The sequence below is a fragment of the Ranitomeya imitator genome, chromosome 5 (assembly GCF_032444005.1).
Source record: "Ranitomeya imitator isolate aRanImi1 chromosome 5, aRanImi1.pri, whole genome shotgun sequence".
NCBI classification, from domain to species: Eukaryota; Metazoa; Chordata; class Amphibia; order Anura; family Dendrobatidae; genus Ranitomeya; species Ranitomeya imitator.
In genome coordinates this window covers 359,612,151-359,637,346 of record NC_091286.1, presented here as the reverse complement: position 1 = coordinate 359,637,346, position 25,196 = coordinate 359,612,151, and the positions used below count along the sequence as shown (strand labels likewise).

The 25,196-nt window shown below is 43.3% G+C and overlaps 1 protein-coding gene across 1 annotated transcript in view; it reads left to right on the top strand.

The window, feature by feature from the left end:
• The window catches only part of CD109 (CD109 molecule), a 395,644-nt gene extending 376,054 nt beyond the window's left edge, over positions 1-19,590 (top strand). Inside the window, exon 33 of the mRNA XM_069726553.1 lies at positions 17,224-19,590. Coding sequence (XP_069582654.1) covers positions 17,224-17,390 — 167 coding nt within the window. The 3' untranslated portion in view covers positions 17,391-19,590. The remainder of the gene's footprint in view (positions 1-17,223) is intronic.
• Positions 19,591-25,196: the final 5,606 nt, after the last annotated feature.

Here is a 25,196-nt window from a genome sequence, read left to right as displayed (position 1 = left end):
CCTTAAAACTTTATGGGGTATAATATTTAATACTAGTGTCGTTCTTCTGCTCTAAAACGTACCCTCTCTTCTGAAGGGAATTACGCTACTGTTTTTGGGTTAGCTTCGGACCCGTTTAATCGAAGCTGGTGGCAGCTTACCGTGTGCAGGCTTTTGGGTGTTGTTGTAGCGACTGCGGTGTTGATAATTATTGTTCCTGCCTGAGCGGGAGTAGTTTATCGCGTCGCTGCAGCGTGCCCAATAGCCAGTACATAGCAGGCAGCCTTTCTGGCGACTAATTACCCCAGGTGCAGTACCTAATCTGACCTGAGAGAAAGGGGGCACCAGAGAGCTGCAAGTTTTAAGTGGAACTGTAAGCGGGATATACATAAATCCCTGCAGTTCGTGGTATATTGAAGAGCAGTGGGATACCTAAAATAAGCCCCTGCTGTAATCTAAGAGGTCAATAGCCTTGTGTGTGTTTTTTCATCACATTGTGGAGTGGAGGGATAACTAAGATAAGCCCCCCTGCACATGTGATAGCCGTCTGTTGGCCTAAAGTCACCCCGATCCGTGATGGTCCTGGTGTGAATCGTGATACCTACTTAAGTAGGAAACTTAACCCAGCTGAGAAAAATTATAGCGTAGTGCAGAAGGAGTGCCTGGCCATTAAGTGGGCCTTGGAGTCCCTAAGCTATTATTTGCCCAGTCGACCATTTCACTTGGTGACAGATCATTCACCCTTGGTCTGGATGAAGAATGCCATGGAGAGAAATGCTCGAGTCACCTGATGATTCCTGTCTTTGCAAAATTTCAGTTTTACCGTGGAACATCAGGCAAGAAAATCACAGGGAAATGCGGATGCCCTGTCACGGGACCCTTTATGGTGACAAAAGTTCAACCCCACAAGTTTGAACAGAGGGGGGCTATGTGAGGCAGTGACCAGTGTAATTTGCAAGGGTTGCTATGTGTGCCCTAGGATGCGCTTAGAAGCGTATTGAGGCCACGGGAGTGTATTGCAGTCACAGGCATAGCTGTGATTGCAATGCAGAATGAAAGTAAGTGTAGTCTTGGGCAGATTTAGGTAAACCTGCCATGGACTTTTTTTTAAAATGGACTGCAGGAAAGTATCGGAGCAGTCAGTTTTCTCCCTGGCCGGGTTTTCTATGTTGCCTACGGCTACAGGCTGATTGTTAAAACCCTTGCAGCAGAGGGTTGGGTTTGTCAGTTTGGAGTTTGCAACCTGCGGAGCAGACGGCTCGGCAGAAGCTCAGCCTGTGTTGGTTAACACAGAGCCAGCAGAGTGAACTCCTGGCACCCCGCAACGTGATACGGTGGTGCCGTCACCCTCGACAACTGGACTCCCACTGACTGTTTTGTTTCCCGGCTGCTATCCAGAGGACAACGTATGCTGTACACTGTGTGAATGTGGACATTAAACACTTTTGCTGTGAACTTTTTCTATTGTCACTGTCTGTCACACTGAACCAACCCTGCTGCACTACATCTCATTGAGAATCCAGATACTGTCCCATCTATCTGGTCCATCAAGAGTCACTCTCATCTATCAGTCTGTAAGACTGTGGAAATATCTGTCTTCAGATTTTTCTTAGATTCAGTTGGATGAACACGTAGGTGGGCCACGCTGCTGGAGTGAATCAAATCCTCAGTAATTATAGAAATGATGATGAAGACTTTTTATTCACAACATGTTTCAACACCATACCATTGTCTTTCTCAAATGAAGAAACAAAACATTTGTTTTTTTTCACTTGAAAAAGACACCAGTACAGCATTGAAATGTGTTCTGAATAAAAAGCCTTTTCCTCATCGTCATTTATGAAGAATTTATTGACTCCAGCAGCACAGCCCACCTATGTGTTCATCCAACTATCACCAATATTTCCTGGAGGATTTACCCACCAGCCATGGGGCAGCAGCAGGTATTTTCCTTCATGCCTAAATAGAAGTAGTGCCTGTCACAACACCACCAGGTGAGCATAACCAGCACACTCCTACTCTCCCTATATAGGTATCAACCTATTGTATACTCTGTTCCCCACTTCTATATTTACACTACAGATATTAAGAAATATCTGTAGTGTCAGTCTTGATGTTTCAACTTCTGTGTTTGTTCAGTTGTGGTCAGGTTTCAGTCTTCCCTAGCTTAGCCATGTCTCTGAGCACTTCATATAGGCTGCAGATCTGGAAATGATAGCATAGGAGGATCATGCTGCCTGGTCACTTCACATTTGATTCTTCTGAAACCTTTGCAGTTATTGTGCGTCCTTTCTTAGTATGTATTGTTGCGAACCTGTTTTTTATTTGCAACAAAACTTTTGATGATCATGTGATCACAAACCAATATTTTACCAATTTCTAGAGTTCTGCATCCCTCTGTCCGACTTTTTTTTTTTTAAATTCTTTATTTAATTTTTTCAAATAACAGAAAACAAATGCTCAGAATGAAATTTGCGATTAACAGCATGAGGTAAAGACATAAGAATGCAGGTAATAAAATATATACAATCCAAGTCGTTACCAGAACATGTCATGAGCATAACAACTTAAACAATAATGTTGAGGAAAAACAATTTCAGGACGAAGAACAGATAAGCCCCTGTCTCAACCCCACAATAAAAGGAAGAAGAAGGTTTAGGTAATGTGAATTAAAGAGATGTGACTTAGGACCTTTCATCTAAAATTATCTAGAAAAGATATCACAAGAGAAAAGGAAGGATGTTAGATAGTAATAAAAGGCTAAGACAGGTTGATACTCAAGGTAATGGGCTCGACCACTGCGGCGCTTGCGAGGGACCCAGGATGGAAACTACAGGAGAAAACCAGAGTGCCCCAGACTGGAGCCAAAAAATGGGGGGCTAAAGAGAATGCTGTCAGGTATGAAGAGTGAAAAACGAAGAAAGGTTTGGAATTTTATTGAGTTTTATTGAAGGGTTTGAAAAAAGTTAATCCAAGGAAGCCACGAGAGTTGGAATTTTTCATGCGTGTCAGATTCCAACCTGGACAACTCTTCTAGAGGATACAAATCATGTACTTTAGTAATCCACTCCTTCAAAGTAGGAGGGGACAATTGTTTCCAGTGAAGAGAAATCAAATGTTTGGCGGCTGCCAGCAAAAGGGGAAGCAAGTCATCTTTTCTTGGTTTAAAGTCCTTCGAGGCTAATGAGAGTAAAATATCCTGGGGAGTAACCTCCATAAGATTTTGTTTCAATTAGCCCATACTACGGAGAGATTTGTTTGTCTGTCCAGAATTTCAACAAAACTGGGCAATGCCAAAAAATGGGTGTTAGGTTCCCTATGGACTGGGAGCATCACCAACACAATGGGGTTTAAAATGGGTTGGGTGTTTAAGAAGTTAATATATAGTTTAGAGATCAGTTTAGGGATTGGTGAGTTTAGTCTGATCAAAAATTCAAGCCAGAGCCAGTCAAGGGATTGTTGTCTCTCAGATTTGAATTTAATTATGACATGTAGCACATGATGGGTTTGAAGAAAATTTGATGGTCGTTTAGTGGCGGCCGTCGGCCAATCATCTATACATGTTATCTGATCAAAGAGAAAACGGGAAATTGGGAAGTTCAGAAGAGACGCCCAACGTCCAAAAACATCTTCATATTCAGGATTAGTGTTGAACATTCCGATACTGCAAATACTGGGTATCGGCCGATATTCACTGTATCGGAATTCCGATACCGAGTTCCGATACTTTTGCGATATCGGATTCCGGAATCAAAAGTTCCCATAGTGCAATGATGCACTATAATGGAGTGTGGGTGGTGCGAGGGCGGAGACTGTGTGTGTGTGGGCGGGGTCTGTGCATGACCATGGGGGGTCTGTGTGGGCCTGGCGGGGCTCTTTGTGGGCTTTTGGGGGTCTGTAGGGGCTGCCAGGGATCTGTGGGGGCTGCCGGGGGTCTGTGTGAGCTGCCGGGGCTCTTTGCGGGCTGCCGGGGCTCTGTGCGGGCTGCTGGGGGTCTGTGCGGGCTGCTGGGGGTCTGTGCGGGCCAGCCGGGGGTCTGTGCGGGCCTGCCAGGGCTCTGTGCGGGCTGCCGGAGCACTGTGCAGGCTGCCGGGGCTCTGTGCGGGCTGCCGGGGCTCTGTGCGTGTGTGCAGGCATCGTCCGATGGGACTACAAGTCCCATCGGAGGATGCCTGCTACAGTGACAGGGATTGACACATTAGCCAATGATGGGACAGTAGCAGTCCCATCATCAAGCTAATGTGTTGAATGTAAAAAAAAACACTACATACATACTACATACATACAACATACTACGACGTGGGCAACAGATGCAGTTTTTCAATGTATCCGCTGCCCATTCTGAAGTCCGGGGAGGAGTTTCAGCCGCGCATGCACGGTAGAAAATGGCAGACGCGAAGGGCAAAAAAACATTCACTTGAATGTTTTTTCTTGCCGACGGTCCGCCAAAACACGACGGATCCGTTGCACTATGAACGCGACATGTGGCCATCCATCGCGATCCGTCACTAATACAAGTCTTTGGGTAAAAAACGCATCCTGTGAGCACATTTGCAGGATCCATTTTTTTCCCAAAACGACGGATTGCGACGGATTGCTAAAAACACAAGTGTGAAAGTAGCCTTAGAAACATTGGCCTTTCTATTATATATCTATGGATATATCTATCTATAGATCTATGTATCTATAGATATACAGTTAGGGCCAGAAATATTTGGACAGTGACACAAGTTTTGTTATTTTAGCTGTTTACAAAAACATGTTCAGAAATACAATTATATATATAATATGGGCTGAAAGTGCACACTCCCAGCTGCAATATGATAGTTTCCACATCCAAATCGGAGAAAGGGTTTAGGAATCATAGCTCTGTAATGCATAGCGTCCTCTTTTTCAAGGGACCAAAAGTAATTGGACAATGGACTCTAAGGGCTGCAATTAACTCTGAAGGCGTCTCCCTCGTTAACCTGTAATCAATGAAGTAGTTAAAAGGTCAGGGGTGGATTCCAGGTGTGTGGTTTTGCATTTGGAAGCTGTTGCTGTGAGCAGACAACATGCGGTCAAAGGAACTCTCAATTGAGGTGAAGCAGAACATCCTGAGGCTGAAAAAAAAGAAAAAATCCATCAGAAAGATAGCAGACATGCTTGGAGTAGCAAAATCAACAGTTGGGTACATTCTGAGAAAAAAGGAATTGACTGGTGAGCTTGGGAACTCAAAAAGGCCTGGGCGTCCACGGATGACAACAGTGGTGGATGATCGCTGCATACTTGATTTGGTGAAGAAGAACCCGTTCACAACATCAACTGAAGTCCAGAACACTCTCAGTGAAGTAGGTGTATCTGTCTCTAAGTCAACAGTAAAGAGAAGACTCCATGACAGTAAATACAAAGGGTTCACATCTAGATGCAAACCATTCATCAATACCAAAAATAGACAGGCCAGAGTTAAATTTGCAGAAAAACACCTCAAGAAGCCAGCTCAGTTCTGGAAAAGTATTCTATGGACAGATGAGACAAAGATCAACCTGTACCAGAATGATGGGAAGAAAAAAGTTTGGAGAAGAAAGGGAACGGCACATGATCCAAGGCACACCACATCCTCTGTAAAACATGGTGGAGGCAACGTGATGGCATGGGCATGCATGGCTTTCAATGGCACTGGGTCACTTGTGTTTATTGATGACATAAGAGCAGACAAGAGTAGCCGGATGAATTCTGAAGTGTACCGGGATATACTTTCAGCCCAGATTCAGCCAAATGCTGCAAAGTTGATTGGACGGCGCTTCATAGTACATATGGACAATGACCCCAAGCATACAGCCAAAGCTACCCAGGAGTTCATGAGTGCCAAAAAGTGGAACATTCTGCAATGGCCAAGTCAATCTCCAGATCTAAACCCAATTGAGCATGCATTTCACTTGCTCAAATCCAGACTTAAGACGGAAAGACCCACAAACAAGCAAGACCTGAAGGCTGCGGCTGTAAAGGCCTGGCAAAGCATAAAGAAGGAGGAAACCCAGCGTTTGGTGATGTCCATGGGTTCCAGACTTAAGGCAGTGATTGCCTCCAAAGGATTTGCAACAAAATATTGAAAATAAAAATATTTTGTTTGGGTTATGTTTATTTGTCCAATTACTTTTGACCTCCTAAAATGTGTACAGTGTTTGTAAAGAAATGTGTACAATTCCTACATTTTCTATCAGATATTTTTGTTCAACCCTTCAAATTAAACGTTACAATCTGCACTTGAATTCTGTTGTAGAGGTTTCATTTCAAATCCAATGTGGTGGCATGCAGAGCCCAACTCGCGAAAATTGAGTCACTGTCCAAATATTTCTGGCCCTAACTGTATCTATCTATATATCTGGATGCTTTCACACATCAGGTTTTTGCCATCAGGCACAATTTGGTGAGTTTTGAAAAAACAGATTTGTTTTTTTCCTCTGGATCCTTTTTTTGCCGCCGGATCCGATTTTTTCCACCAGATCCGTTTTTTTCCGCAGGATCCATTTTTTTGTCCGCTGGATCTGTTTTTTTCCGCAGGATCAGTTTTTTTCCGCCGGATCTGGGTTTTTTTCCACTGGACCGTTTTTTCCACAGGATCCGTTTTTTCTGCTGGATCCATTTTTTTCCGCTGGATCCGTTTTTTTTTCTGCAGGATCCGTTTTCTTCCGTCGGATCCATTTTTTTCAAAACTCGCCGGATTGTGCCTGACGGCAAAAACCTGAGGTGTGAAAGCAGCCACATATATGGATAGATACATCTATGTATCTATAGATATATCTATCTTTAAATATATAGCAAAAAGTGAGAGCAGCACAGAAAAAACTAATTATGGGTGAAAAGCCCCTCAGGCATCTACCAAACCTTATAATGAGAGTCCAAGAAGTCAAAGGCAGCACACCATTGCAAATGAGTTCAAAAAGTGTTCAAGTTTAATAGCCCATCATGGCGACGTTTCAGCTCATGGAGAGCCTTTCTCAAGCCATTGAGAACTCATTTGCAATGGTGTGCTTCCTTTGACTTCTTGGTCTATCTTTAAATATATCTGTAGATAGATATATCCATAGATATATGATAGAAAGGCCGATATTTCTATGGCTACTTTCACACTTGCGTTTTTAGCAATCCGTCGCAACCCGTCGTTTTGGGAAAAAACGGATCCTGCAAATGTGCTCGCAGGAAGCGTTTTTTTAATTCAGCTTGTCAGTTCTGGTCTACTCTATGCTATGTGGATCAGGGGTCTTCCCTCTCCTCAACATCAATATGGTGACTCTGAGCCAGCTGCTGTCATACACTTGTATTAGCGACGGATTGCGACGGATGAGCAAACGTTACGTCCGTCGTTCAATGGATCCTTCGTGTTTTGGCGGACCGTCGGCATGAAAAAACGTTCAAGTGAAGGTTTTTTTGTCCATCGTGTCCGCCATTTTCTACCACGCATGCGCGGCCAAAACTCCGCCCCATACTCCCCGGACTTCAGAATGGGCAGCGGATGCGTTGAGAAACTGCATCCGCTGCCCACGTCGTGCACAAATTTCACAACGTGCGTCGGTACGTCGGCCCGACGCATAGCGACGGACCCGTACCGACACAAGTGAGAAAGAGGCCTTAATGAGCGTTTAATTTAAAAAAAAACTGAAAAAAACGGCGTGGGCTCCTTTGCAATTTTCTGTGCCACAGGGGGAAAACCGACGGCCGTGGGCCAATATTTGTAGCCTGCTATGAATATCAGCCCGCAGCAGTCTGCGTAGCCTTTACTGGCTATTAAAATAGGGGGACCCCCCCAAAAATTGATGTGGGGTCCCCCTATATTTTATAGCCATGGATATTGCCCCCCCCCCCCGGCTACAAATACCAGTCCGCAGCCGCCCCAGAAATGGCGCATCTGTAAGATGCGCCAATTCCGGAACTTAGCCCCTGTCTTCCCACTCCCGTGTGGCGGTGGAATATGGGGTAATAAGGGGTTAATGTCACTTTGCTATTGTAAGGTGACATTAAGCCAGGTTAATAACGGAGAGGCGTCAATAAGACGCCTATCCATTATTAATCCAATAGTAATAAAGGGTTAATAAAACACACACACACTTTAGGAAAAAAGTATTTTAATATTCTTCATTTAACCATACTTACCATAGTTCAGCACCTGCAAAAAAACGTAAAATAATAAACCGTATACTACCTGTCCGCCGTAGTCCAATTAATAACGAGTGTCCCACGACGATCTCCCCTATAGAACAATGACATCGGGTGATGTCAGTGCTCTATAGGACCCTCAGTGACACACTGACAGGAGACAATGGCTCCTGCAGTAAATCACTAAGATTAATATAGTTCAAAGTCTCACAGCAATGCCAAAAGTGAGACTAGGGACTATTTTTTTACAGCGGCGGAAGAATACAGTGCGGAAGGTTACCTTCCTCCCGTCATTGTGTTCCTGGAGCCCCTGGAGAGAGGTCACATCAGCTGATGCTGCCGTTCTCCACGGGAGATTGTCGTGGGACACTCATGGATTTCTGCGGACATGGAGTACATTGGTTGTTTGTTATTTTAATATTTTTTACAGGTGACATTGGCTTCGGGGATCAAAATGACAAGTAATGGTGAGTATGTACTCTATGTTTAATGTACTGTATGTCTATATATATGTATTGTATGTAATGTATGAATGTACTGTATGTAGTATGTATGTAGTATGTATGTATGTATGTTGCATGCATGTAGTATGTATTATGTATGTAGTATGTATGTTTTTTCATTTTTTTTTCATTCAACACATTAGCCGGATGATGGGACTACTACTGTCCCATCATTGGCTAATGTGTCAATCACTGTCACTGTAGCAGGCATCGTCCGATGGGACTTGTAGTCCCATCAGACGATGCCTGCACACACGCACAGACCCCTGGCAGCCTGCACAGAGCCCCGGCAGCCCACACAGAGCCCAGGCAGCCCGCACAGAGCCCCGGCAGCCCGGACAGAGCCCCGGAAGGCCCGCACAGACCCCCAGCAGGCCTGCACAGACCCCCGGCAGGCCCGCACAGACCCCGCCTGCACACACAGACACGCACAGTGTCTGCCCACGCACCACCCACACTCTTCCCCCCTCCGGAACAGGATGTAGAAGGACAGAAAGGGCTTATTTACATTGCGATATTTGTGTCCCATTGACTTGCATTGGTATCGGGTATTGTATCGGCGATATCCGATATTTTTTGGATATTGGCCAATCCAATCAGATACCGATACTTCTGGATATCGGAAGGTATTGCTCAGGATGCATTAACCATGGAATAATTTTAATCGGGATGCTATCTAAAAAAGCAATGAGGAAGTTGTTAGGGTTAGCGGAACACACCGAGAAAATATAAATGTTTATTATTATTGGTGCGTTCGCAGCCCGGGGTCCACCGTGCAAGAGGAACCTGCTGCTAGTGAATGGTGGCACTATTTGGCGGTATAGGCTAGCTCTGTTACTTCACAGAGTAGCCGTGAAAGGAAAGTGCTGTGCCCTGTTAGACTCACAGGAGCACAAGCTAACTGCCGAACTGATATCAGTCAGTGGTCATGCAAGCACACAATCTCCTCACTGAAGGTGCCGGTATTCTTGGGGCTTATTTCAGCCGCGTCTCTGAATACAATCACACAATCTCCTCACCGGAGGTGCCAGTATTCTAGGGGCTTATTTCAGCCGTGTCCCTGAATACAATCACACATAACCACACTGGCGCAAAGCACATAACTTGGATTGATACTAGCGCATGGCCGTGCGGTCATGCAAACCTTTTATAGCTGCAGCAAGTACAGGACCTTCCCAGAAAGACCAATGGGAGGCTGCCACAGAAGTTGAGCACCTTCAGGACCTTCCTAGAGGATAAATGGGATTAGCTGCAGTATCTAAGCATGTGACCCTTGATCTCCAATGAGATATCTTACCCTGGGCATGCTCAGAAGGGGAAAAGCAGGACGTAGTCCCAAAAACATCTGCTCACCGCTGCCCAGTACTGGCTACAATGGCAGAAGCTGGAAAGTCAGCAGTAACCCTTTGCACAGAGTCAGACTGAGCGAGACGCTGGGGCCGCTGTCTCCCCTGAGCAGACTCCACTGCGGCAAGAGAAGAATGGGAGACCGCAGTGGAGATGGCCCGAGATTCCCCCTGTGCAGAGGCGGGAACTCGACCCCTAACAGAAGTTGATTTGGGACAAGGGCACTCCTAAAAGATAATGTGTTTTGAGTCTGGTCATCACACTTTTGCTGTGGTGGGGTAGCGGATGACCAAAAATAAATGTCAGCATCTTTCCCCATCAGAGAAAGATCCACATTGGTATGTGAGTTATCCGAGTAAGCTTTAACCAAGTTTATCCATCGGGCGAGGTGGATGGCTTTATAATAAGTTTTAAAGTCAGGGAGGCCAAGGCCTCCCATGCCCCTGGGGAGAGAGAAAATTTTTAAGGGAAGTCTGGCTTTTTATATTTCCATACAAAATTAGAAATCAGTTGGTTATCAGAGAGGAATAAAGAGTTAGAGAGAGGAATGGGGACCGTATTCATAGTGTAAAAAATTGGGGGGAAAATATAGGATTTTCTAACGTTAATTCTACCTATCCAAGATAAATATGGAAGGTCATAATTTTTCAGATCTGTTTGTAATTTTCCTAAAAGGTGGGAGTAATTGTGTTTATAAAGAGAAGAGGGATCTGCAGTTAGGGAAAATTCCGAGGTATTTCAGTTTCTCTGAAAGCCAATTAAAAGGAGTGTCGTTTTTTAGTGCTAGAATATCTGATTTTTTAGCCGATACATTTAGAGCCTCTGACTTGGACATATTTATTTAGAAATTTCACCAAAATCATTAAAAATGGTCATTAATCTGATGAAAGCTGTTTTGGGGTTTGTGGTCAAGAGGAGGAGGTCGTCGGCGAAGGCAGCCGCTTTAATTTCCAACCAGCCAACAGAGAGTCCTTTGATGTCTTTATCTTGTCTAATTTTCTCAGAGTCTTCATTACCATGATGAAGAGGGCAGGGGAGAGAGGACAGCCCTGTCTAGTTCCATTTTGTATTTCAAAAGGGTCTGAAAAAATCCAATTCACCCCGACCTTAGCAGTATGGTCCACATAAAGGGACATAATGGCATCTATAAAAGGAGGTGGGAATGCAAACTTTTGTATGGTGCAAACCATATAATTCCAGCTAATCCTGTGAAACGCCTTTTCGGCATCCGTTGACAGAATAGTAAGTGGCGTTTTAGTTCTCTTAGCGTAAGAGATAGCATGTAGAATCTTGGTAGAGTTGTCTTTAAAAGAGAATGTCCAGCTTCACCAAATCTGTAAAAAAGAATTTTCTTTATTCACACACTTTGAACATAGATACAGACTTCAGCACGAACCATATGGGTAAGAATCTCAACGCGTTTCTGGAGACTAAGCTCCCTTAATCTTGGTAGAGTTGTCTTTACCCTCAAATCCCTTCACGAAACCCACTTGGTCGGGATGGATCAATCTGCCCAAGACACTGTTAATTCTTGTGGCCAATACTTTAGCCCACAATTTTAAGTCAGTGTTAAGTAAAGAAATTGGACGATAGTTACTACAGAGGCTGTCATCTCTCCCCTCCTTAGGTATAATGGCAATGAAGGCCTCCAATGCCTGACGAGGTGGACTACACCCTTTCAGGAAAGAGTTGAATTGGTCTACTAACTGGGGGAGGAGAATATCTGAGAATTTTTTATAGTATCCAACTGGGAAAGCATCCGGGCCAGGTGTCCGGGTATCGTGTAAAATGTCTTTAACTTTATTTAGCGTGATTTTAGCAAGGAGAGCCTCACAGTCTCTAGAGGAGATATTCGGGAGAGAGAGAGAGAGGCTAAGAAGTTTTGGATCTTGTTAGCAGCTTTTAAGCAGTCTTTCATGTCCTCAGAGGGAACTAAATTATATAGGGATTCGTAGTATTGGTGAAAAGTCTCAGCAATCTCACTGGATCCCACAACCCTTTTGTTCATTTTCGTGATGATGCTTTTTATGAATTTTTTCTCTTTTTGCTTTTTAAGTATTTGTGTAGTGAGTTTGCTACTACTTTTATTTCCATTCAGGTAGAAACGATGCCTACAGTACATGAATAGTTTTGCCAATCACACATTTAACAAATCTTTAAGTTTATTACGAAGGGAAGCGAGGTGGATACACTCTGTTGTATTAATTTGGTGGAGAAGAGATTGGATTTCCTTGTCTCTTTGTTTTTTAATGTATGAACTTAATGAAATAAGTTCCCCCCGAGGATGGCTTTATGCGCCTCTCAAATGGGAAAAAATTACGCCAAGGGTCTATTAGGTGTAAAGCATTTAGTTTATTTAAGAATTTTTGTCTCAACTTCTGAGATATGGGGAAAATCCACTAGAGGCATCAATATTGGGTTGAAGTGTCATATTGAAATCTCCTCCTACAATCAGCACACCCTCTTTGAAGAGGTGGAGTGTATCCAGCGTTTTGATAAGCCATTGAGTTTGTTTGGAATTAGGGGCAAACAGGTTGGCCAAAGTTACAGTAGTATTTGCCAAATGGTCTTTCACAAAAATGTACCTACCCTCTGGGTCTGCTAAACTATCTATAAACGTGATGGGGAGGCCCCTCCTGAACGCCACACTAACTCCCTTAGACGCTGAAGAGGAACAGCTATTACACCAAGTGGGGAAAGAGGAAAATGACATATTGGGGGCTCTACCCACCTTGAAATGGGTTTCTTGAAAGAAAACTATTTGTGCTGTTTGTTTTTTTAGTAATGAAAAGACCTGGTTACATTTTGCAGGAGAATTTAGTCCCTTAACATTAAAGGAGGCCATAGTGATCGAGCCCGCACCTACCTGGCTAGTCGCCATCAATCCAGTCCTCAAAGTCTCCAGTCACATCTAGGGTCCTGAAAAAAGATTGGAAAAGGAAAAATAACCAACTATATACAGTAATATGCTCGCCCATCACACGGGGGGGTTCAAATAACCAAACATAGGCAAGGTAGTCCAAGTGGTGATCTTAGAAACAGTAATACATTTAGAAGAGAAGACAAAAAGAAAAGAGGCCCAGAGGGACCAGTAGAAACACTGAAAATCAGGTCAGAAAAGGGATCTGTCAAAGACGGAGACCTGGGAATAACTAAAATAGCCAGGAGAGCTTTCTCACTCTCAGCAGAACATTGCACTCCGCCATATCTGAAAAAGAAGTCTAGAAGAATTAAACATCAAAAACAAACTTATCATGGTAGGATGTTCAGAAAAGGCGGTGCGTAAAAGTAAATTGAAGTCGACACCTTACAAACTTCACAGGGCTTTAAGAATGTTCAGGTTGGATGAATCTTGGAAGCTGACTTTTTAGGTTTCGGGGAGGCATGCTTTTTCTTGAGAGACCACTCCAGTGGTTTCATCAGCTGGGGAAGGCTCCATCCTGTGTCGACTGGTAGCCAGGAAGGTATGTCCATAGGTGTAATGTCCAACACCTTCCAAGCCTTGTCCAAATCAGCTGGGAAATGAATTGTAACCTTGCGGTTGCCCATGTTGATAGCAAGACCAAAAGGGTAAAGCCACTTGTAAACCAAACCCCACGATCTCAGTTCCGTCAGAAGGGGCTTAAGAATTCATCTCTTTGCAAGAGTAGAGGGAGCGAGATCTTGAAAAAGTTGGATTTGGGAAGAATCATATAAAAGGTTTTCTTGTTCTTTAGCACTAACTAATATGGCAGCTGTGTCAACAAAACTTAAGAGACCGCATATAGTGTCTCTAGGAGGGTAATTTTGCTTTGGCTTGGGTTTAAGGGCACGGTGTACTCTTTCACTGACGATAGAGTCAGGTCTCTCTTTGCCAAGGAGATTAGTGAATATTTCTCTAGAGACCTTGTCAAGGGATTCGCGAGTGAAAGATTCAGGAATACCTCTCAGCCTAATATTTTTCCTCCTACTTAGATTTTCCTGGTCTTCCACTGCCAGAAGAGCTGTATTTTTTCTCTTTTTTTTTTTCATTATTTTTTTACCATTTTATGGTATTTTTCTTCAGGCTACCTCTCACCTCCTGAAGAGCTATATTTAATTGGTTTTGTTGTTGGAGAATTTGGTCACGTAAGCAAGTTATGGCTTCCACTGCTTCAGTATTGGCAGATTCTAAAACTTCCACCCTCTGACCCATTTGTTGTAAGTCTGCACGTAAGCCAGATATTTCATCTAGGAGTGGTTGCATGCTTTGAACCAATAGTTGTTTCATGAAGGCTCTAGAAATTGGAGCTGAGTCTTCCAGGGTGGATTCGCAGTCTGAACCATCTCTGCTAGAATCTGAGTCTTCCATAATATCTGGGGAGGCAGGTCTCTTAGAACATTTTTTTGAAGGGGTCTGCGATGTATCATATCTTTTTTTAGATATTTATTGAGGTCACCATGAGATTTGTGTTTCTGTCCCTCAGCTGAGGTTTTTGCCGTATGTATTTCATGCTCTTTATTTGTTATGACCATATTGAAGCTTCTGATAGCGTGATATGCAGTGATCACCACTTGAACATATGAATGAAGGGTTATCAAGTCATAATAGTGTAAAGAATGATTCTATGCAAACTGAACAGTAGGTGTTGCTCTTGTTTCAGCCAGAGAGGAGACTTCATGAGACTCAGAGGAAAGAAAAAAAAAACAAGTATAATGTGAAAAAAAAAAAAAAAAAAAAAGAAGCAGCAAGTAGTTCTTTGTGGTAGGGCTGTTAGCAATTTTAGCCAAAATGTCGCACTAGAGCTGTAGAAGGCAGCACAATCAGTGTGGCTTGCTCCACAGTGTTCAGAGGAAAAAGAAAATGGCGCTTGCCTCGTGAGAACACCAATGGTGGAGGAGGCCGCACCCCATCTCACTTCTCACCACTAACCGGGGAATGAGGGGGTACCGGCCTGAAGTCCCGCCGTCTATCCACCGCACACCACTCAGATGCCAGGTCTAGCCGCGTCTAGCAGAGTCCACAGCTCAGGGCTACAGGAACCACCGTCGCGTCACCTCGGTTCCAGCTCCTGGCCGGAAAGGCCGTTTGTTTCTGCAGTGGCTGCAGTTGCGCTATCCGAGCAGTCACAAGGACCGGTGAGTATTGCGAACAGCATCGCTTGCAAGGGGAGAACTGAGGCTTCAGCCTGTAGAGGCCCGGATCGGGGCCCACACTCACCCAGTCCTCCCTCACAACTGCAGCGATACACACTCCACCAGGAGCTGACTGCAAGGTCCAATTTCAGCCTCCTGGATCACCGCTGTGGCTGGCTTCGCTTGGGGTACAGGGAGGATACGTTTCTCTGATTTTGCCAGGGAAAACGGCCGTTTTGGGTCATAAAATAAGTGAAAATGCTCTGTCAGACTTTTAACAAATATTATTTATTTTTCAGAGTCAGTAAAATCTTGTTTTTTTGCCAATTTTACTTGCATATAATTGTTATAGTATATGTAATATTTGTGCTGATAATCACTCAGTAAATTAGTGGAGTTAGACTATAGTCTACTATTGTGCCAGGGGAATGTTATGCATGTCACTGTATTAACTGAAAATAGTAATACAGACTCTGTGAAACCTTATGCCATGGTGCTACTATTACACTAGTGCAAGAGCTGTTGTCACTACCGGAATTACCATTTTCAGAGAGGCCTCTTGGGTCTAGCAAAACCTATGACTCATTATTTTATTGTATTGCTCCTTGATTACAGTATATGGAAATAAAAAAACCATATGGTTACTGTATATATAAAGATACCATAGGAGCAGCCTGAACAGCTACCGAGTCATTCTAAATGTAAAATGTTCCCATAGCATAACAAGAAAAAAGAGCAGACAGGTTCCATTTGTTCATAACATCTGGTGGATTCTGACCCATAAGGCCAAAGTTGAACAACTAAGACATAGACGGAAGGATCCTTATGATGATTAGTGATGAGTAGGGTTGAGCGAAACGGGTCGGCCATTTTCAGAAGTCGCCGACCTTTGGCAAAGTCAGGTTTTATGAAACCCGACCCGATCCCTGTGTGGGGTCGGCCATGAGGTCGGCGATCTTCGCGCAAAAGTCGCGTTTCATTCCGATACCGCAAGTATCGGATATCGGCCGATATTTGCGGTATCGGAATCCATATTTATGTGTAAAATAAAGAATAAAAATTAAAAATAGGGATATACTCACCTTCGGACGCGCCCTGGTACTAACCGCTGTAACCAGCAGCTTTCATTCCTAAGAATGAGCGCGTGAAGGACCTTCGATGACGTCACGGCTTGTGATTGGTCGCGTGAGCGGTCACATGAGCGGTCACGTGACCAATCACAAGCCGCGACATCATCGAAGGTCCTTCACGCGCTCATTCTTAGGAAGGAAGGCTGCCGGTTAGTACCAGGGCGCGTCCGAGGGAGAGTATATCTCTATTTTTTATTTTTATTCTTTATTTTACACATAAATATGGATCCCAGGGCCTGAAGGAGAGTTTCCTCTCCTTCAGACCCTGGGAACCATTAGTATCCCATTGCACTGCATTGGGTTTCGTGTTTCGGCCGACCCCGACTTTTTAATAGGATCGGCCGATTTCACTCGACCCAACTTTTGAGAAAGTCGGGTTTCATGAAACCCAACCCGACCCTAAATAAACAAAAGTCGCTCAACCCTAGTGATGAGCGAATATACTCGTTACTTGAGATTTCTCGAGCATGCTCGGGGGTCCTCCGAGTATTTTTTAGTGCTCGGAGATTTAGTTTTTCTTGCAGCATCTGAATGATTTACATCTGTTAGCCAGCTTAAGTACATGTGGGGATTCCCTAGCAACCAGGCAACCCGCAAATGTACTTATGTACATACAGTATAACGGCCAAATATAGTATTTGAGGGCCACATAATTTAATGATTATTTTTTCGTTTGTTAACATTTTTTAGAGCACATGAATGCAAATATAATAGTAAATCTGCATGTTTTGTGGTTTTTTAGCCCATACGTAATTACTAAATGAATAATGGTATCTCAAAGCATTATTGTTTTTCTGTCATAGACTAATATGCAATCCATTAGGCAATGATGATCATGTTTTGGAAAGAATGCCCATCTCCTTGTATCAAACTCTTTAGATAACCAATTGCTAAGGGGTAAAATAATTGGTCTCCAATCATTTCCTAATGCAGTAGTAGAGAGGAAATTGGGAGTGTGCAGTGCACAAAACAGCTTTGTGTTATTGTTGAGCAGAAGTAAGCTTTACAATATTTATATTTTTGTTTTCTAACAGGGAGAAGGACTGTAAAAAGCTACAATTCAGAGGTTATGACATCATTGTCTCCTTGTTCATTCTGTAAAGATGAATGTACTATATGTTTGGACAACCATGCTTCCCGACCATCAACTGCCCAATGTTTGTCCTTATTGTTATTTATGGTATTTGTTATATCTCTGTAAAGAGAACTTTTACTACAGTAATAGCAATGTCACATTTTATACAGTCGTGTTCAATGTTCATACTATTCTTTTCAACAATTCCAAGTAACACTTCTTTCTTGTACCATACAAAAATGTGTAAATGTATATGAAGAACGAATGCTCATCACCACTCTAAAGAGTAACCATGGTTTACATACATTTTATTTCATAAATCAATAGTACACATCAAAATAAGCAACTTTGTAATAGATCTTATCATATAAATCTGCTTCTTTCTCCACCAGGACTGGTCATTCGGTTTTTAAATTCTCAATTGCAGGTTAAAACCTGTATTTAGTTACAACAGATTTATACATGACTGAGATAGAATCTTATCAGTAGCAACTGTCAACTCCAATATTGGTAATGTAAGACTTTGTCTTCATTGATTACTGATTTTACCATGAAAATGAGAATTTTGAAAATGAATTAGTCCTTATGAAGATAGAAGCAGATTTCTATGATAAAATATATTACAGTGTTCGTTATTTTTGTGTGTAATCTTGATATTATGAAGCAAAAGTTAAAACAATGGTTACTCTTTTAATGAGAAAAATTTGTGCTTAGATTTCATTAGATCATCATTGTTGAATAGCAGTGATCTTTTGTATTTTAGCTGAGTATTTATTTTTGTTTTCTATATTGTTGTCTCTGTAAGAAATATTAGCCGCAGTTGAAGCAGTTATAAGTTTAGACATTATAAAGCAAATTCAATTTTGAACTAAAATCAAATATTCGCGTATGACAAACCATGAATTTAATGGGTATGTGTCAGTAGGATCAACCCTCCAATCTATGAGCATGCAGGTAGTAGAAAGTTGAAGTAAATGACACCTTGATAGCTACAATCCGATATCTTTTTTTGTATGTATTCTTTATTTAGAAAATGTCAATGATATAACAGGAAAGGAAAAAACGTTAAATAAGGGTAAATATTTTCCAGAAATAGTAAAAGAAAAAAAAAACCAATCGTAATAAACCACAACGATAAACAATCCGATATCTTATTCCAGAAAAATCTGTTTTTCTTCTATGCAAATGAGCTCTTACAGACTATGGGTTGGACAAAGATCTCCCTGAGAATCTGCCTCCAGACATTATTTTTAATTAAAGGGGAGATACCAGTGTGATATGTAGTGGCCGCTCTCTGCTCTCCTGATCTCACTGCAGAGCTGTGTGTGATTATAACTGACACATCTGCAGGTTCCTCTCAGCTTCAGCTTCCATCTCACAGGCAGACATGGCTGCAATACAGCAGAGCTGTGAGTGTTGTAGCAAATGTGTTTGCAAGGAGAAAAGCTCAGTTATGCTGTTCTGTGTGTATTAAATGTCTCACACTCATAACTCCTCCTTTCATGTAAAATAAGTTCTGGATGCTTGATCATGCAGATCATTGTCCAGCCCATAAATCTTAACAGATCATTTTCAAATTAAGAAAATGTGGATTTTGCTGGAGTAAGAATTGTTATCATAGATATCAAGGTATCATTTTTAAACAGCTTCTTATGACATGCATGCCCATACAGAAGGCTTAGGTAGGTTGATCCTACTGACAGATTTAAGTGCACTGTTAGCTCTTTATCTTAGCCAGTTTTAGTCCCATTGCACTTCCAATGCCACATATAGCAGCATCTTAAGGGCATAGTTTGGACCAGCAGAGCAACAGTGCTCCCATTTAAATTTGAGGAATTTGTACACTGTTAAATCATTCAGTCCATTTTTAGACTGGGTTAATGTTAGCCTCTAATTATAATGCTTTTAGGCCTTTTCACCTTCTAAAATGTACTACACTCAAAAAGTTTTATACAATATCTTTTATGGGTTGGCTGATTTCAAAATTAATAGTCTGCATTATTTGTTACCATAAAATGTATATGAAAGTAAATATACCAAAACAAGTGAAATAATTAAGATACAATTTGGATTAAAAAGAAAATGTACAAATAAGGATTAATATTTTGCTATAAAAATGGATATTTTTGTGTCTATTTTAATTCTAATTCATATTTAACTGCCTTTTGTGGTCATTTCATTTTCATTCCACTTTCATGGCACATGCTTTGCACTAAACACTTACAGTAGCTTTGACAGTACTGTTCTAGATGACTATGAGGTTATTTCTTTTTTGTACCTCTACAGACTGTTTTTGCATTTACATTAAAATATTGATTTGCTGTAACTTTAGTGTGTTTTCATTTGTTCATTAATTTCTTTAGTGGTGCTGTGACATTCACTGAATATTTCAGTTCAATGGTTTAACATTGTAGCATAGTAAGCTGCAGCCTGTATTGAAGCTAAGAAGAAAATAGTATCTTTAAAAATAACTGAGCATGCAAGTGAGTGAGCTTGCTCGTGCGTTATCTAAAGTGTGTTTTGCCTTAAGGTGCACATTTCATTTCACATGACAATGATCATAGTGTAGGACTGCAGTAAAATAATTTGTTTAAATCATTCTGTTAGTGATTTTTGTTAATGACCTGCAACATGGAATGCTCAAAGTTTGGCTGCACTAAACTAATCACTGATCAGTATCTTTCTCCTTCTGCTGGGCTACAGTCTTGAGTGCAGGATTGTAATGAATGGAAACGGAGTCACAGATGTAGAAGTTCACATTCGTATTTACTGAGGTTAGATGTGGAACCACTAGACCATGGTCCAGGGGGATCCGAAGGGGGCGTTACTGCGTGAGCCCCAAACACCCGTAGTACATCCCCTCGAACAGGGACAGAGTGGAATGTCTGGAGGACACGGGTGCTACCTCCAGTTAGACTCCGTACTCGTGGCGGCTGTCCCAGTGGAACAGATGGGCCAGCAGGGTTAGCGGATGCTGCAGAGCTGACTGGAAGATACCAAGTACTTGAGTAGAAGCTGGTACCGGGAGTACTGGCTAAGTCCGGAAGAGTGACTGGCAGACTGGCGGGACTAGACGGGTCCAGTGTAGACTGTGCAGATGCAGACCAGAATAACCAGGTAACAGGTTGCAGAGGCTCTGTGGAGACAGACAGTGTAAGCGGAGTACTTGGCAGATACTTCAGAAACAGAAACGCATGTTAACAGGAACCGGAAGTTAGCAACAGTGGATACTTGTTGCTCCGGTGCTCACACTATGTTGGAGGAGCTAGAAATAGTAACCAGCCACATGCTATTGGTTAGAGGCAACTTTTGGAAAATGCACACTGTCTCTTTAAGAGACTGGGTGCGAGCGCGTGTGTGACCTGCCTGGGAACCTGCTGGCCGCACACCAGGAAGCAGGAGAGGAAGGAGGGGCAGAGGCTGCATTCAGACAGCGTGAAGCCGACACAGAGCGAGAGTCCTGACGGAGACCCCTTGGAGGTACAGGAAATGGACCGGGTGTAACAGTATCCCCTTCCTTACACCCCCTCTTTTTCAAGCTTGCGTAGAATTTTTTCAGAAGAGGAGCTTGGATGTTCTCTCTAGGCTCCCATGACCTCTCATCAGGACCGAAGCCCCTCCAATCCACCAAAAAATAGATCTTACCCCTTATCCTTTTAGTGGCCAAGATATTCCCTACCTCAAAAACATCCTCCTCACTGACGGGATCTGGAGAGGAACTAGGAACTTTAAAAAAGAACTAAAAATATGGGTTTGAGGAGGGAGACATGGAAAGAATTAGGCACAAGTAAAGAAGCTGGCAATTTCAGTTTGTACGAGACTGCGTTAATCTGTTTCAGGACTTCAAATGGACCTATGAAGCAGGGACCCAGTTTGTAAGAGGGCATCTTCAGATGGATATACTTGGAGGAGAGCCAAACCTTATTTCCTGGCTGAAAGGAGGGAGCATCCAGATGCCTTTTGTCCGCATGCTTCTTCATACGTAGTGAAGCTTTCTCTAAGGCAACCTTGGTGTCGCTCCATACCTTTGAGAATTCTTCCGTACAGGTATCAGCTACAGGAACACCAGAAGACCCAGAGATGAGAAGCGGAATCCTGGGTTGGAGCCCAAACACAATCTGAAAGGGAGATTTACCAGAGGACTTACTTACTTGATTATTGTACGAGAATTCTGCCAAAGGCAGCAACTTGATCCAGTCATCATGATGCACGTTGACGAAGTGATGCAAGAATCCCGTCAGAATTTGTTTGGTCCTCTCTACTTGCCCATTGGATTGAGAGTGATATGCGGAAAAGAAGTCCAGTTCCACTTGTACAGACTTACAAAGTGCTCTCCAGAACTTGGAGGTGAACTGGACACCGCTGTCGGACACAATGTGGAGATGAAACCCATGAAGATGGAAGAAATGTTGTATGAAATGGTCAGCGAGCTCCGAAGCAGACGGAAGACCAGGTAATGGAACAAAATGAGCCATCTTAGAAAAACGATCCACCACAACCCAGATGACCGAACAGCTGGAGGAGACGGGAAGATCAGTAATGAAGTCCATTGCGATGTACTACCAGTGTACAGAAGGAACAGAGTTAATAACTGCCAAGAGGGCAAATGCTTATCCGTCTTGTTGCGAGCACACGAAGGACAGGCAGCAACATATTCTTGAACATCTTTGCCCATGGTAGGCCACCAGTAGTAATGGGAGATAAGTTGCAGAGTCTTCCTTTGTCCGGCATGACCAGCCAACTTAGAAGAATGACCCAACCGAAGAACTTGTTTCTGATCAGAAGCAGATACTAGGGTTTTACCTTGAGGGAGTTGAGCAAGATTAACTGTGGCCACCGGCACCAATCTGGATGGTTCAATAATGTGGTGCGGTCCTTCCACAAATTCAGGAGGCAAAAACACTCTAGAAAGTGTATCAGCTTTAATGTTCTTATCAGCTGGATGGAAATGAAGCACAAAATTAAATCGAGCAAAAAACAAGGCTCACAGGGCTTGATGAGGATTCAGTCTTTGAGCAGATTGAAGATAAGCGAGATTCTTATGATCTGTGTAAATGACAACCTGATGTGCAGCTCCCTCAAGGAGATGACGCCACTCCTGCAGGGCTAACTTGATTGCCAATAATTCTCGATCTCCCATGGAGTAATTTCTCTCAGAAACAGAAAAGACTTTCGAGAAGAATCCACAGATGACCATCCGATCGGATGATGACTTCTGGGTAAGCAATGCGCCAGCACCTATGGAGGAAGTGTCTACCACAAGCAAAAATTGTTTTTCAAAGTCTGGTCGATGAAGAACGGGTGCGGAGGAGAAGGCATGCTAAAGGTTAGTAAAAGCCTCCTCTGCCTCTGGTGTCCATTCCTTGGCATTAGCGCCTTTCCGGGTCAAGGCAGAAATGGGTGCCACTCAAGTGGAAAAATGTGGGATGAATAAACGGTAATAGTTGGCGAACCCCAGGAACCATTGCATTGCCTTCAGACCGCATGGGTGAGGCCACTTAAGAATGGCGGACACCTTCTGTGGATCCATCTTTAAACCTGTAGACGAGACAATATAACAAAGGAAAGGCAGAAAGGATTGCTCAAAGAGACACTTTTCAAATTTAGCATAAAGTCTGTTTTCCCTGAGTCTTTGTAGGACCAGACATACTTGGCTCCGGTGAGAGGCTAAATCTGCAGAGAGGATCAGGATGTCATCCAGGTAAACTACAAAACACAAGTAAAGCAGATCTCTGAAAATATCACTTACAAATTCCTGAAAAACTGCAGGTGCATTACTTAGCCCAAACGGCATTACCAGGTATTCTTAGTGTTTGTCCCGGGTGTTAAAAGTGGTCTTCCATTCGTTTCCCTTACGAATGCGTATCAGATTGTAAGCCCCTCTGAGATCCAGTTTGGTGAAAATTTAGACCCCCTAAGATGATCAAACAATTCTGAAATTAATGGCAATGGATACCTGTTGTTTACCGTAATCTGGTTCAGCTCCCTGTAATCAATACAGGGTCATAGAGAACCATCCTTTTTCTACACGAAGAAGAATCCAGCTCCAGCGGGTGAGGAAGACTTCCGAATAAATCCTCTGTCCAGGTTCTCCTAAATGTAATCAGACATGGACTGAGTCTCTGCTTGAGAAAGGGGATAAATCCGACCTCGAGGAGGAGACGCTCCGGGAAGCAGATCAATGGGGCAGTCATACGACCTGTGTGGAGGTAATTTCTCTGCCTCCTTTTTCGCGAAGACATCAGCGAAGGACCAGTAAGAGGAAGGCAAACCCGGCAGGGCTTTGGGTTGTACCGGAGGAAGAACAGGATGGACTGGAATGATACATTGATCCAAGCAGAAATCTCCCCAGGGCAGAACCTCTCCCATCCTCTAATTTAGAACAATTTCATGCATCCGGAAGTAGGGTAGACCTAGAAGCAAGGGTGAGAGAGATCTGGCCACACATAAAAGCAGATTCTTTCAGAATGAGTTAGACCTACCCGGAGTTCCAAGGACACAGTCTGGAACCATATGGACTCCAACAGGGGTCTGCAATCCACAGATGTCACCTGCAACGGTTCTGGCAAACGCTGGACTGGAATCTGATGACGATCCACTACTGCCTGCCGAATGAGGTTCCCAGCAGCACCGGAATCCAAGTGACAGAACTCCGAAAATCTCATCTTGCCGAAGGCCACGGAGACTGTTATTTGCAGAGCTGGAGAGGGATGGACCTTACCTAGAGTAGCCTCTCCTACAGACCCTAGGCACTGGAGTTTCCCGATCTCTTAGGACAAGAGCGGATATAATGCTTGGCACTGCCACAGTAGAAACAGCTCCCCTCTCGGCGATGCACCTCCTGGCGACGGTTAACCAAATTTACTCGATCCACCTCCATAGCAATAGGAGAGGGAGACAAAGTTGGAGAGTTCGCAGATTTTGGAGCACAAGCAACATGGTGATTGAATTCTTTTTCACGACTTATCTCGTTGGACCGTTCCTGAAACCGTAGATCTACCCGAACTGCCAGGAAAATCAGGTCATCCAGGAGAGTAGGCAAAGTTTCATCCCGCCAGCTCATCCTTAATTCTTCCAGAAAGCGCCTGCCAGAAGGTAGCCACCAAAGCCTCATTGTTGCAGGATAATTCAGATGCAAGGGTATGGAACCGCACTGCATACTGAGCCACCGTAAGTGCTTCCTGTCATAGTCGAAGAAGAGCAGAAGCTGCTGAAGTAGTATGACCAGGTTCATCAAAGGTCATGTGGAATGCCTCTAGGAAAGACTGAAGATTAGTAACCAACGGGTCCACCCTCTCCCACAACGGATTCATCCAAGTGAGCTCCTCTCCATCTAGGTGGGACATTATGAAGCCAACTTTGGCCCGATCAGAAGCAAACCTATGCCCCAACAGTTTGAAGTGCAGTGTGCACTGATTTACCCTCAACACAAAATGGGGTCCCCTCGGAAGCGGGTGGGAGCCATCAAGCGAGAATCTTTACTTGCTATGCAGTTAGATACCTGGACACTGGTGGCAGGAGCAGGTGCAGTGGGAGAAGCCAGAGTGTCCATGCGAGCAGAAACGTGCAGGAAAGACATGATTTTGTCCTGATGCTCCCTCAGCTAGGAGACCATGAGTGCCAGGTTTTGCTATACGTATTACTAAGGTTTGGGAACCTACCTTGGCACCATTACACTGAGCTGTGCACACGCTTATCTTAACACCCCTTTAACAATGACCGAATCTTCCACCGAGTACCCTTAGGCCCTGGGGGGCAACCCATATAGAATTCCCATGAGACATGCCCATTGGGTGTCTGATGTCAAGCAAAAGCTACTGGAAAACATTGGAAATATCGAATGCATGCGCATAATCAATGCAAACGTATGCAAAAACGTAAGCAAACACAGTATTTTTTGGCCGTCATGTGTAAGATGAAACAATGACAAAA